This window comes from Primulina huaijiensis, chromosome 16 (assembly GCF_012295235.1).
Source record: "Primulina huaijiensis isolate GDHJ02 chromosome 16, ASM1229523v2, whole genome shotgun sequence".
Classification (NCBI taxonomy): Eukaryota; Viridiplantae; Streptophyta; class Magnoliopsida; order Lamiales; family Gesneriaceae; genus Primulina; species Primulina huaijiensis.
Window position 1 is genome coordinate 1,701,345 of NC_133321.1, and position 13,394 is coordinate 1,714,738.

At 34.8% G+C, this 13,394-nt stretch overlaps 1 protein-coding gene across 1 annotated transcript; it reads left to right on the forward strand.

The window, feature by feature from the left end:
* Positions 1 to 421: 421 nt before the first annotated feature.
* On the forward strand, positions 422 to 2,612 carry LOC140960690 (chalcone synthase-like). Its single transcript, XM_073418935.1, has 2 exons — positions 422 to 654; positions 1,645 to 2,612. The coding sequence occupies exons 1-2, from the start codon at positions 477 to 479 to the stop codon at positions 2,595 to 2,597; spliced, it is 1,131 nt and encodes a 376-aa protein (XP_073275036.1). The 5' UTR covers positions 422 to 476; the 3' UTR covers positions 2,598 to 2,612.
* Positions 2,613 to 13,394: the final 10,782 nt, after the last annotated feature.

A 13,394-nucleotide genomic window follows, 5' to 3' on the forward strand; every position in this document is an offset into this window, starting at 1 on the left:
TACTATTTTGGCTATATGAGTGTGAAACTAAACCAATAATAATAATAAGGCAAAAACTTGTACGAGACGGATCTCTTATTTGAGTTATCCATGAAAAAATATTACTTTTTATGTTAAGAGTATTACTTTTTATTGTGAATATCCGTAGGGTTGACCCGTCTCACAGATAAAGATTCGTGAGATCATCTCACAATAGACCTACTCTAATAATAATAATAATAATAATAATAATAATAATAATAATAATAAAATTATAATTAATTACTTTGTCACGTGCCAATCTGCCAACTAAGTTTTTGAGGACATTGAGGTATCCCATCACACGTGATTCTCATCTACCAGGCCATATTGCATGCACCCTTATAAATACCACTTTCATACCCTCATGTTTTGGGCACTACAAAATTACCATCACCAACAATACCTCCCTATAGCTAAGTCCGTCAACCACCGCAACCATACGTTTTCAGGCGAAGATGACAACCATCGAGGCGATCCGTAGCGCTCAACGTGCGGAGGGGCCGGCCATGATCTTGGCTATCGGGACGGCGATTCCGGCGAATTGTGTAGATCAGAGCACGTATCCTGATTACTACTTCCGTATCACCAATAGTGAGCACAAAACGGAGCTTAAAGAAAAGTTTACTCGAATGTGTAAGATATTTGGTTATAATATTTATATATGTCCTTAATTTCATGTATTCTATTATTATTATGAAAGTTATAGTTTGTATATTTTTAATCTTTTTTTTCCTAAATAGTGCTTAAAGGTACTTTTTTTTCCACGAAAAAATATGTCTTCGGAGTTTTGCTCTAATTTATTCTCAAAAGGTAAACATACAATTCTTACTATTATGTAATAATATTAGTATTATTTCCACTTTTTTTTTAAAAAAAAAACAACAACAAAATGCCAAATTAATTAACTAATCTATTATTTATGCTGATATTACTTCTTGCCACGTGTTTATGTAATAAATTTCTACATAAAACCGATTTTAATAATTTATGTAAAATATATGTGTTGGGTATTATAGAGAGGAGTATTTCGAAGAAAAATTTGGGATCTTTTCTTGGGGATAAAAATACTCACAGTGATTTCTAATTTAATAATATAGTTGATAGGTGTTTTTTCCTAGATTTTTTTTAATTATTATTTCCTTGTCAACGAAAAGTTGAATGATATTCAAACTCAAACAATGTAATTATGTAAAAGTGAAAATTATACGAAATTATTAACATATTATTATTGTTTTTTTTTTTTAAAAAAAAAAGAAAATGACTGGTTTTTAATTACACGTCGTTGTTCGACTCATTAGGCCAGTACCACGTATACTGCCCATCCCCGAAACGGTCCGCACGAAAAGTTTTACGTGTCTTTGAACCAACAAATTAATTTGCTTTAATACTCATGCAATTAATGTCGCATGCAAATATTCTAAAATTGATTCATTCATTTATTTATTTTCCCAATTCCCATCATGTATTAATTTTGTGCTGAGATTTCGATTTGTAGGACATAAAATATGATTTTTTTAAAAAATTAAACTCCAATAATTCTCGTTGAATTAATATTTATATTTAATAATTAAAGAAGCTAATTGAATAATAACGAAAGAGTTGATATTCAAAATATTTTGGCAGGTGAAAAATCGATGATCAAGAAGCGTTACATGCATGTAACAGAAGAATATTTGAAAGAAAACCCTGATATCTGTGCATACATGGCTCCGTCACTCGATGCCAGGCAAGATATAGCCGTGGCGGAGGTTCCCAAGCTCGGGAAGGAAGCTGCCCAGAAAGCGGTCAAGGAGTGGGGGCAGCCCAAATCCAAGATCACCCACCTGATCTTCTGCACTACCAGCGGCGTCGACATGCCCGGCGCCGACTACCAGGTCACCAAACTCCTCGGCCTCCGCCCCTCCGTCAAGCGCTTCATGATGTACCAGCAGGGCTGCTTCGCTGGGGGAAGCGTTCTCCGCATGGCCAAAGACTTGGCGGAGAACAATGCCGCCGCTAGAGTTCTCGTCATTTGCTCAGAGATCACCGTTGTGACCTTCCGTGGGCCTAGTGAGACTCATCTGGATAGCCTCGTGGGCCAGGCATTGTTCGGAGACGGGGCGGCGGCGATGATCGTGGGCTCAGACCCGGTGGCGGCCGTCGAGCGCCCGCTTTACCAGATCATATCGGCCGCGCAGACGATCTTACCCGACAGCGAGGGTGCCATCGATGGCCACTTGCGTGAAGTGGGGCTAACTTTTCACCTTCTGAAGGATGTCCCCGGTTTAATATCCAAGAACATCGAGAAAAGCCTAAGAGAGGCTTTCGATCCATTGGGTATCGATGACTGGAACTCTATCTTTTGGATCGCGCACCCGGGTGGTCCGGCGATCTTGGATCAGGTCGAGCAGCGGCTAGCCCTCGAACCCCAGAAGCTTCGGGCCACCAGGCATGTGTTGAGCGAGTACGGGAACATGTCGAGTGCGTGCGTGGTGTTCATTTTAGATGAGATGAGGAAGGCCTCCGCGAAGGAGGGGCTCAGCACGACCGGCGAGGGACTCGAGTGGGCTCACGGTGGAGACGGTGGTGTTACATAGCGTGGCCGTCAATTGAACGTTTTACATTTTAGGTAATAATGTTAAAATTTCTATTTTAATTTTTTTTTTTTGAACTATTTTATGTATGTATTGTGATTGATACAATAAAATGTAATGGCAGCAATAAGAGTTAATCAGCTGTGGCTTTATGTTCTTCCTAAGGTTTCAATTCGGGTGGATTGGGTCGAGTTAAGTTATAGTACTATTCAAAAATTGATCAACCCGAACTCAACCCGAACTCGAACCAACTTGAAAACTATCAATCCGAACCTGAACCCGAATCAACCCGATTTTGAATTTTTTTAAAATTTTTTTTAAGAAAATTAAATAAAATTTAGAAATAATAATAATTATATTTTAATTTAAACAAATAATAATAAAATCTCATGATTAAATTTGAAAATCTAATGGTAGAAAAATAAAATATATTTACTAAATCAAATAAACAAATATTGTTTAAGAATAGGTATCTTGTGAGACGGTCAAACGAATCTTTATCTGTGAGACGGGTCATCCTTACTGATGTTCACAATAAAAAGTAATACTCTTAGCATAAAAAGTAATATTTTTCATGGATGATCCAAACAAGAGATCTGTCTCACAAAATACGACCATTGAGATCGTATCACACAAGTTTTTGTCATTGTTTAAAAAATAAAAAATGTTCAAAATAAATATTAAATTATGAAAATTTATGATATAAATATACAATAAATATTTTTTCAGACATACAATATATAAAAATGTAGACAATATTTATTAATTATATATATATTTTTAAAAATATTTAAATTTTCACCAAGTTGACCCGAACCCAACCCAACCCGAACATTTTTTCAGGTCATCTATCGGGTCCAACCCGAACCCGAAAACCTCAATCAAACCTGATTTTTTCTGGTTGAACTGTGCCGGTTTGATAGGGCGTGTCTAATTTTGACACCCTTATCCTATCGTACCTTGGAAAATGGACGAGGTATTAATTAGTAATTATATACTTTTAACAAAATTAATTTCAATATTCAAATAATTAAAAGATAAACACTTTAAATGGCATGAATTCAAAGATAACTTCCAACGAAGAAAATTGAAAATTTTAAAAATAAAATAGAGGTAGAAAGTGGTAAATTGGTTTAGAGTATAATTTAATGTCCCTTTCATGATATTCGTTTCAAGTTTTTTTTTATTTTTTTTTTATTGTTCTACATGGTTATATTTAATTTAATGTCCCTTTCATGATATTCGTTTCAAAATTTATTTATTTTTTATTATTGTTCTACATGGTTATATATAAAGCATGCATCTGTACTTGATAACTAACACGATGGATATAAAAAGGGAAGATTTCTTATCGTTATCTATGATGAAAATTGAGTGATTTTGGTTGTAAATATAATTTAATGTCAATTTATGTGATCTTGGTTTATAACAATGTTGAAGTTGGGTCTTAGAGCTCGTTTGGTTGGAAAAACAAATACTCTAAAAACAAATAGACTAAAAACAATTTTTTTTGGGTCTTAGAGCTCGTTTGGTTGGAAAAACAAATAGACTAAAAACAATTTTTTTTTAAAAAAAAATTGTTTCTTAAAATATGGTAGTTCTAACGGGTTTTAACATAATGATTTAGATATTGATCCAAATTATGTAAGGTAAAAACCATTAGAAAACTAGGATGTAAGGCTACAACTTTCATGTTCTGGATTGTATCCAAATCATTGTGCAAACAAGCCAAAAGTGCCCTGAAGTGTGTCATGTATATCGTTATTCTTTTACTGACACATGTTGGGAGAATAAGCATAACTTTTTACTCAGACCTTCAAATGACATAAAACTCGTTGGAGATGCAAGCCAAGACATAGAGCTACAATATTCATGTTTACCACGTTTTCAAATTACGGAAGGAAGAGACGTTTCTGGAGCGATCTTTGACAAAACAGTGTGCAGGGCAGAATGTTCGGCGCTCGAGCGGTAAAATCTTACCGTCCGAGCACCGTCTTATATATGAAAAGGATAAGTTTCGAATTTTCAAGGCTTCTCCACCATTTTCTCTCCCTTTTTTACAGCAAAACTCGAGATAAACACAAGGAAACCTCCTCCAAATGCTTTCTTCTTCCTTTTCTTCATTATTTTGAAGTTAGAATTTAATTCTCCATCACAAGAACATCCTAAGGGTGTAAGTTTTTATCTCTTTTGATTGTTATATATGCAGGGGTGACTTTCACCTAGTATAAATATAGCGATTGGATTATTGATATATTTGACAGCATAGGAGCCAAAAACATCACTTCAAACTAGTATTCGTACACTTGGACTGTAAGTTGGCATGTTCTTGTAGTAATACATGAGTAATATTATGAATTTCAAATGCTTCCCATTGATTATTGCTATATGTACATTGTTAGTATGTTTATTGATGAAAACATAGCATCATATTCCATTGTTATGTATTAAATATGAAAGACATTCATGAATACTGAAGATAGGTGCTATGCCATGAACATGAACATGAAAGAAAAGAAAAATGACTGATTTTTTATGATATATGAGCTTGTTGACATAATGGGTGGTTTTAAGTCCACAAAACCTATTTGGCCAATATATGTTCATGGGACGTTGGGTTTTCAAAGGCGCTCCCTGACGTCCAACACAGTAGTAGCTATATAATAAAGCAAGTACAGTAGTACAGGTCAACTAATGAGGCTCAAGTACAAAAATTAACATGAATATATGATATGGTATGACATGGTTTAAAGATTCATTGTTGATCACGACTTGATATGTATGTTCCTTCTACGCATATTGATACGTATAAGTGCCAACTTATTGAGTTTTATAAATTCACGTAGCTCATGTATTACAAGATCAGATAATGAAGATACATAGGATGTCGGTTCTTCAATGGATGCTTGTGACGTGTCTTATCTCGACAAGAACCTGGACATCTTATTGTGTAGCTTCTGCATATGTATTATGATGAATTTTATGTCATAGTTTAAAATGACGTTGATGATGTATAACGATACGGTGTATTTTTGTATATGAAAATATGCTTATATGTATGCATCGATGTTGTTGCTTGAGTTTTGGCTTTTATAAAATGTGGGGACATCATGCCAAAATTTTTATAAACCATCAAATTGATACTCTTGTTTGAATTACTTCATAATCTTCATAATAAAGGATATCATCAAACCCTATTTTTATTATGATTATAAGTCTCATTAATCGTGTCAAGTATAGAAGAAGGGTGTTCCAGAAACTATAGTAAAACAACTTCAATCATAAGAGTTTTTGAACAAATATCATATAAAGATGAGCCACCAAGGAAGTCGAGAGATAAAGAAGTTCCTAAACCTATCGATATGAGCTCATCGTTAGTATTATTATGCACATATCCACATAATCCTTCTCCTCATATTCTCCTCATCCAACACCGATTTCGAAAGATGGTGTTCTTGTTGGGTTTGTCCCGAAAACCAGATCTAAAACGAAGCGAAAATTTAAAATTTTTCAGATATATGATATTTCAGGGACGATCGATTGCCTTTGATTCATATTTAGCATATACGTGTAAATAAAATAAATACACGAATATATATTACCACACGACCTTGATCGTGGTGACGACAATCTTGTCCAAATATGACTTCACGGCTTGACTTTGCCGCTACCACGAATCGCCAAAATCTGATCCACCAACTGTATATATCTTTCTTAAAATAGCTGGCACTAGACAACTATCAGATTTTCTCCAAACAAATCAAGAAGCACGAAAATCAAATAAAATTTATTTCATCAATTAGCCAAGAGAGAAGTTGAGAGAGAAGCAAGAATTATTGAATTAATCCTTCTTCAATCACACCTCTATTTAATTACATGGCTCATTTAATGATGATTGTCGTACTATCATTTTTCAAACATTATCATTTCAATACTTCCGTATAACAATTGAATTGCAAATTCTTTTTCATTTCTTAGTCCCCACACTATAAATGGATTGTCCAATCAATATTAAAATGCATCAAGTGGACACCTCTTTTTCCATTCATATAACTTTTATTCGATTTTTCGTGCTTATTTATAATCACTATTATAAGCCTTGAAATTTAATCATATTAAATTTATTATTATTAAATCCAACTCTTTGAATTTAATTATTTTTTGTTCGGGTAGATAACAATCAGTATTTGTGTGACCTTCAATGGTTCAGGAATACAACTAGTTGTGAGTTCACAACTTCTTTGTGATTCAGAACAACATTTTTTCTTATTCGAGCTTACCCTAATTAGCTCAATTCTTTTAATCAACCCCTTAATCAAGAATGTCAGAACCCAACTCTGATTGCACTCATCGGATCACGGTAAGAGCGTCTAGTAGCATCGCTCCATGATTCCCTAGGTATTACTGATAGTGCCTGCAAGAACCTTATGCTATGGTTAATGTACAATATGTTCCCTTCAACCAAGTATATCCCGATCGAATCTGCAACCATTGGTATATCGAGAGTTGCTAATTAATTCGATAACAATGTAATGTATCTCTGAGTAATAATAATAGCATCGGATGTGCAACTAGAGAACCACCTTCCCTAAAACACATTTATTGCTCTAGCCAGATACTGCTTTCACTATTAATTTATCAGATTACATAGGATATCTTCACTCGTAGGTGATCGGTGAATCCCCAACTACAATATATTGGCTCCTACGTATTTCAAAACTACACCTAACCTCGTCTCCTTATGACCCTCTGTGAAATCGGTAAACGAGTCAAAGCGTATGCTAATACGCAGAGCCTCCATATTGTCCCGGGTCAAAGGATTAATGATGTACAACTATAACTGTAGACTATTCCACTCGATAAGTGATAACCACTTGGAAAATCCGAGGGACGGTTGTTCAGTGCATCATCATATGATCACCCATCTGTATGAATGGACCTCTCCATGCCATTGTCGATGAAACATGACGTTTTCATCACAGATGCTAGTCTCAAGATCGAGCGACCTTTGTCCTTATTTTAGGCGGCTGAATCAATTAGAAACCGATTTAGAATATACAGTACACTTCCTAATGAGTTTCATGATCTTACGTTGAAAGGCAGGCCTCATGGTACTTATTGTATACTCAAGAACTTTATCTATGCAGCTTGCATGGATATACAGATAAAGTAAATTTCATAATATGATTAAAATCATAAAATATTATTAAAATAAAGATTGTTGTCCATTAGAGTCAATAAAACCCTAGCCACAAGTTGGCTTATCGGGCACCTACTCTAACAATCTCCCACTTGCCCTATAGCCAACTATCCATAGATCTCAGACCCATTGCTTCACGATGCTTCTCAAACAATGGTCCTGGCAAGGACTTTGTCAATGGATCAGCAACGTTATCTGCAGAGGCGAATTTTTCTACTTATATGTCTCCCCTTCCCACAATTTCCCGGATGATGTGGAACTTCCTCAGTATATGTTTGGATCGCTGATGAGACCTCGGCTCCTTTGCTTGCGCAATGGCATCGGTGTTGTCACAGTACACCGGGACTGGATCAACTCCTTGAGGTATAACGCCCAACTCTTGAACAAAATTCATCATCCAAACTGCCTCTTTTGTTGCAGCTTATGTAGCTTTGTATTCTGCCTCAGTGGTCGAATCCGTTGTGGTGTCTTGCTTGGAACTCTTCCAAGAGGCAGCACCACCATTGAGCTTAAATACAGATCCAGAGATTGATTTCGAATCATCCACATCTGATTGGAAACTATAATCAGTATATCCTTCCAATTTTAATTCTCCATTCCCATAGACCATGAAAAAAATTTTAGTTCTTCTCAAGTACTTAAGAATATTCTTCACGGCTTTCAAATGCAATGGACCGGGATTCGACTGATATCTGCTTGCAATACTCAGTGCAAAATCAATATCAGGTCGAGTAGATATCAAACCATACATGATGCTGCCAATAGCAGACGCATATGGAATGCGGGTCATGGATTCTATCTCATCATCAGTCTTGGAGCACATAGACTTAGATAGACTCGTACCATGACATATTGGGAGATATCCTCTCTTGGACTCCTCCATAGAAAATCTCCTCAGTATGGTATCAATATAAGTGGATTGGGTAAGCCCTAGCATCTTCTTTGATCTATCCATGCAGATCTGTATTCCCAATACATATGATGCTTCCCCCAAATTCTTCATGGAGAATTTACTAGCTAACCATATTTTAGTTGACTGTAACATCCCTATATCATTCCCAATGATTAGTATGTCATCAACATAAAGTACTATGAATGTCACTGCACTACCATTAACCTTCTTGAATACACAAGAATCCTCAGAATTTTTAACAAAATCAAACTCTTTGATAGTGTTGTCAAATCTGATATTCCAAATTTTTGATGCCTGTTTGAGTCCATAAATGTATCTCTGAAGTTTGTATACTTTATGCTCACTTCCTACTGATGTGAATCCTTAAGGTTGAGACATGTAAATCTCTTTCGTAATAGCATCATTAAGGAATGTTGTTTTCACATCCATCTACCATATTTCATAGTCATACCATGCTGCTATGGCTAGCAATATCCTAATGGACTTGAACATTGCGACTGGAGAAAATGTTTCCTCATAGTCAATTCCTTGTCTTGGAGTATATCTTTTTGCTACCAGTCTAGCTTTGAAAGTCATAACCTTCCCATCCGCCCCAAGCTTCCTTTTATAAATCCATTTGCTTCCTATGGGAATAATTCCCTCAGGTGGATTTACTAAGGACCAAACTTGGTTCGAATACATGGAGTCCATCTCGGACTGCATGGCTTCAAGCCATTTAGATGAATCGGCATCTGATAAGGTTTCTTTGAAGTTCCTTGGATCACATCCAGGAATAGGCTCATCTTGGCCCTCTTCAAGAAGCAAGCTCATCTTATTAGGTGGCCTTGAGACCCTTTCGGATCTCCTTGGAGCTTGTGTCCCTTCAACTGGCTGTTTGGGTGTAGGTTCTACATTTTCAGCAGTGGGTGTATCTTGAATTTCTTCAAGTTCTATCATCCTACTTTTTCTATCTAATAGAAACTCCTTCTCTAAGAAGGTGGCATTTCTTGAAACAAACACTTTTGTTTCTTTGGAATCAAAGAAATAATATCCAGCAGAATTTCTTGGATATCCCACAAAGTAGCACAAATTGGCTCTACTATCCAATTTGTCTCCCACTGCCTGCTTCACATAAGCAGGACATCCCCATATTCTTAAGAAAGAATATTTGGGAGGTTTTTCCATCCAAATCTCATATGAAGTTTTATCCACTGCTTTTGTATAAACATTGTTCAACAACATTGCCGTTGTTTCAAGCGCAAATCCCCAAAAAGATGGCGACAATTCAGTGAATCCCACCATAGATCGAACCATGTCCATCAATGTACGATTACAAAGTTCTGACACACCATTCATCTGTGGTGTAGTAGGTGGGATCCACTGTGAGAGAATCTCATTCTCTTTAAGATAGTCTTGAAATTCAGTACTTAAGTATTCTCCACCTCGATCAGATCGAAGTGTTTTAATACTCTTTCCTAATTGTTTCTCTACTTTATTTCTGAATTCTTTGAACTTTTCAAAAGTTTCAGATTTGTATTTCATCAAATACACATACCCATACCTCGAGAAGTCATCAGTAAAGGTGATGAAGTACGATTGCTCATACAAGATATATGATATTTCAAAGACGATCGATTGCCTTTGATTCATATTTAGCATATACGTGTAAATAAAATAAATACACGAATAGATATTACCACACGACCTTGATCGTGGTGACGACAATCTTGTCCAAATCTGAATTCACGGCTTGACTTTGCCGCTACCACGAACCGCCAAAATCTGGTCCACCAACTGTATATATCTTCCTCAAAATAGCTGGCACTAGACAACTATCCGATTTTCTCCAAACAAATCAAGAAGCACGAAAATCAAATAAAATTTATTTCATCAATTAGCCAAGAGCGAAGTTGAGAGAGAAGNTATATATATATATATATATAATAATAATAATAATAATAATAATAATAATAATTCAACAAATCCAATATTTCAAAAAATATAACTTTTATTCGATTTTTCGTGCTTACTTATAATCACTATTATAAGCCTTGAAATTTAATCATATTAAATTTATTATTATTAAATCCAACTCTTTGAATTTAATTATTTTTTGTTCGGGTAGATAACAATCAGTATTTGTGTGACTTTCAATGGTTCAAGAATACAAGTAGCTGTGAGTTCACAACTTCTTTGTGATTCAAAACAACATTTGTTCTTATTCGAGCTTACCCTAATTAGCTCCATTCTTTTAATCAACCCCTTGATCAAGAATGTCAGAACCCAACTCTGATTGCACTCATCGGATCACGGTAAGAACGTCTCGTAGCATCGTCCATGATCCCCTAGGTATCACTGATAGTGCCTGCAAGAAGCTTATGCTATGGTTAATGTACAGTATGTTCCCTTCAACAAAGTATATCTCGATCGAATCTGCAACCATTGGTATATCGAGAGTTGCTAATTAATTCGATAACAATGTGATGTATCTCTGAGTAATAATAATAGCATCAGATGTGCAACTAGAGAACCACCTTCCCTAAAACACATTTATTGCTCTGGCCAGAGACTTCTTGCACTATTAACTTATCAGATTACATAGGATATCTTCACACGTAGGTGATCGGTGAATCCCCAACTACAATATATTGGCTCCTACGTATTTCGAAACTACACCCAACCTCGTCACCTTATGACCCTCTGTGGAATCGGTAAACGAGTCAAAGTGTATGCTAATACGCAGAGCCTCCATATTGTCCCGGGTCAAAGGATTAATGATGTACAACCATATCCGTGGACTATTCCACTCGATAAGTGATAACCACTTGGAAAATCCGAGGGAGGGTTGTTCAGTGCATCATCATATGATCACCCATCTGTATGAATGGACCTCTCCATGCCATTGTCAATGAAACATGACGTTTTCATCACAGATGCTAGTCTCAAGCTCGAGCGACCTTTATTCTTGTTTTAGGCGGCTGAATCAATTATGAACTGATTTAGAATATACAGTACACTTCCTAATGAGTTTCATGATCTTACGTTGAAAGGCAGGCCTCATGGTACTTATTGTATGCTCAAGGACTTTATCTATCCAACTTGCATGGGTATACAGATAAAGTAAATTTCATAATATGATTAAAATCATAAAATATTATTAAAATAAAGATTGATGTACATTAGAGTCAATAAAACCCTAGCCACAAGTTGGCTTGTCGGATACCTACTCTAACAGTTCTCTGAGAGCCAACACTAATATTTTCTTCCCATGTTTACCATTCTATATAGATTTTTGTTGAGGTGGCGAGCTGTAATACACCATAATTAATTAAGATATATACATATATAATGTTTTCAATACATAAGTTTATTAATTATTTATAATGCTAATAATAAAAATTGAAATAACTAAGTTAAACATATAACCACATAATAAACGAATATATATATAGACACACACACACATATATGCATGTATATATGGATGTAATATAATTATCATCATACTTAACCAAAACACCATCTTGTTCCTTGTCCAATCGATGATCGAAAGTTGTCCAACATGAATTGGAGAAAACGTTAGGTTCTTGGGTTTAAAATGAGAACCTTCACCTGAAGAATTTCAATAATTTCATAGCTTAATTTGAGTTTAAGGGGATGCTCTAGAATAAAGAGAGAGTGGCATGAGAGTAGAGCTATAAAAGTTGAAAAGAGGAGAAAAATATTTTATATATCTCAATCTCTTCCAAAAGTTCTAGAAAAACTCCACAATACTCTCTATTTACCCAGAAAGCTATCACAAAAGGTTGTGTCGAAAAATAATCAGTTGATTTTTCGTTAAAATTTAGAAATCACTATTGCCCGGGAAGGAAATAATATCATAAAACTCATTTTTCAGGTACTGTTTTCACTCCCATTTTATGTACCTATTCTGACAATATTATACCTTAGACCGAACGTGAAATTTGTTCATTATGTGTCATATTTCTTAATTATGTCGGTGGTTTCTTGAAAACGGCGTCAAAAATAGTGTTTTCTGATAGTCAAAATAAGGTTATGAGTTATACTATTTATTTCAATTCTGGCAATATTCGTCAACAAATTTGAGAAAACTTATAACACAAATTGTAGGAAATTGCATAGGTTAGAAAAAACTAGATGTGCATGCTAGCCAGACGTCAGCCACTGACGCGTATAATACACGCGCCGGTGAAAAGCAAATTATTTTAATTTCTGAACCTTGTTCTATATTATTCTAGGCTACTGTTCAAGTTTCATAAATTTTGGATTAATATTTTTTTTACTGTAAGTTTTTAAAAGCTAATAATATTATGATCATCTAAAGATTTTTATGCATATTTCTGGTCTTTAATAATTTAAAAATATATCACTGTAAGTAATTATGGAGTTTTATAATTTTTGGACTTACAAGTTATTTATTATGATTTTGTAAGCTATATATTTCACATAAAAAATCGATTAAGGATAGTATAACTCCAAATATCACTTATTCTGCATTTTTATCGGTTACTATAATGTTTTAGAGTTGTTATATGAAATATTATAATTTTTTTCCAGTTAAATATTAATTATTGTGAATTTTATAAGATAGTTTTGACTATTAGAAAAAATAGTTTAAAATAACGTGATGTTACATTTATAATAGTATTTTAAGATAATATGTGATTTTTTTAATAATTTGATCAAC

Bases quoted from the DNA above. Each gene is read 5' to 3' on its own strand.
- LOC140960690 (XM_073418935.1), top strand. From the start codon at position 477: ATGACAACCATCGAGGCGATCCGTAGCGCTCAACGTGCGGAGGGGCCG. The intron at 655-1,644 runs GTAAGATATTTG...ATATTTTGGCAG, and splicing joins AGAAAAGTTTACTCGAATGT to GTGAAAAATCGATGATCAAG.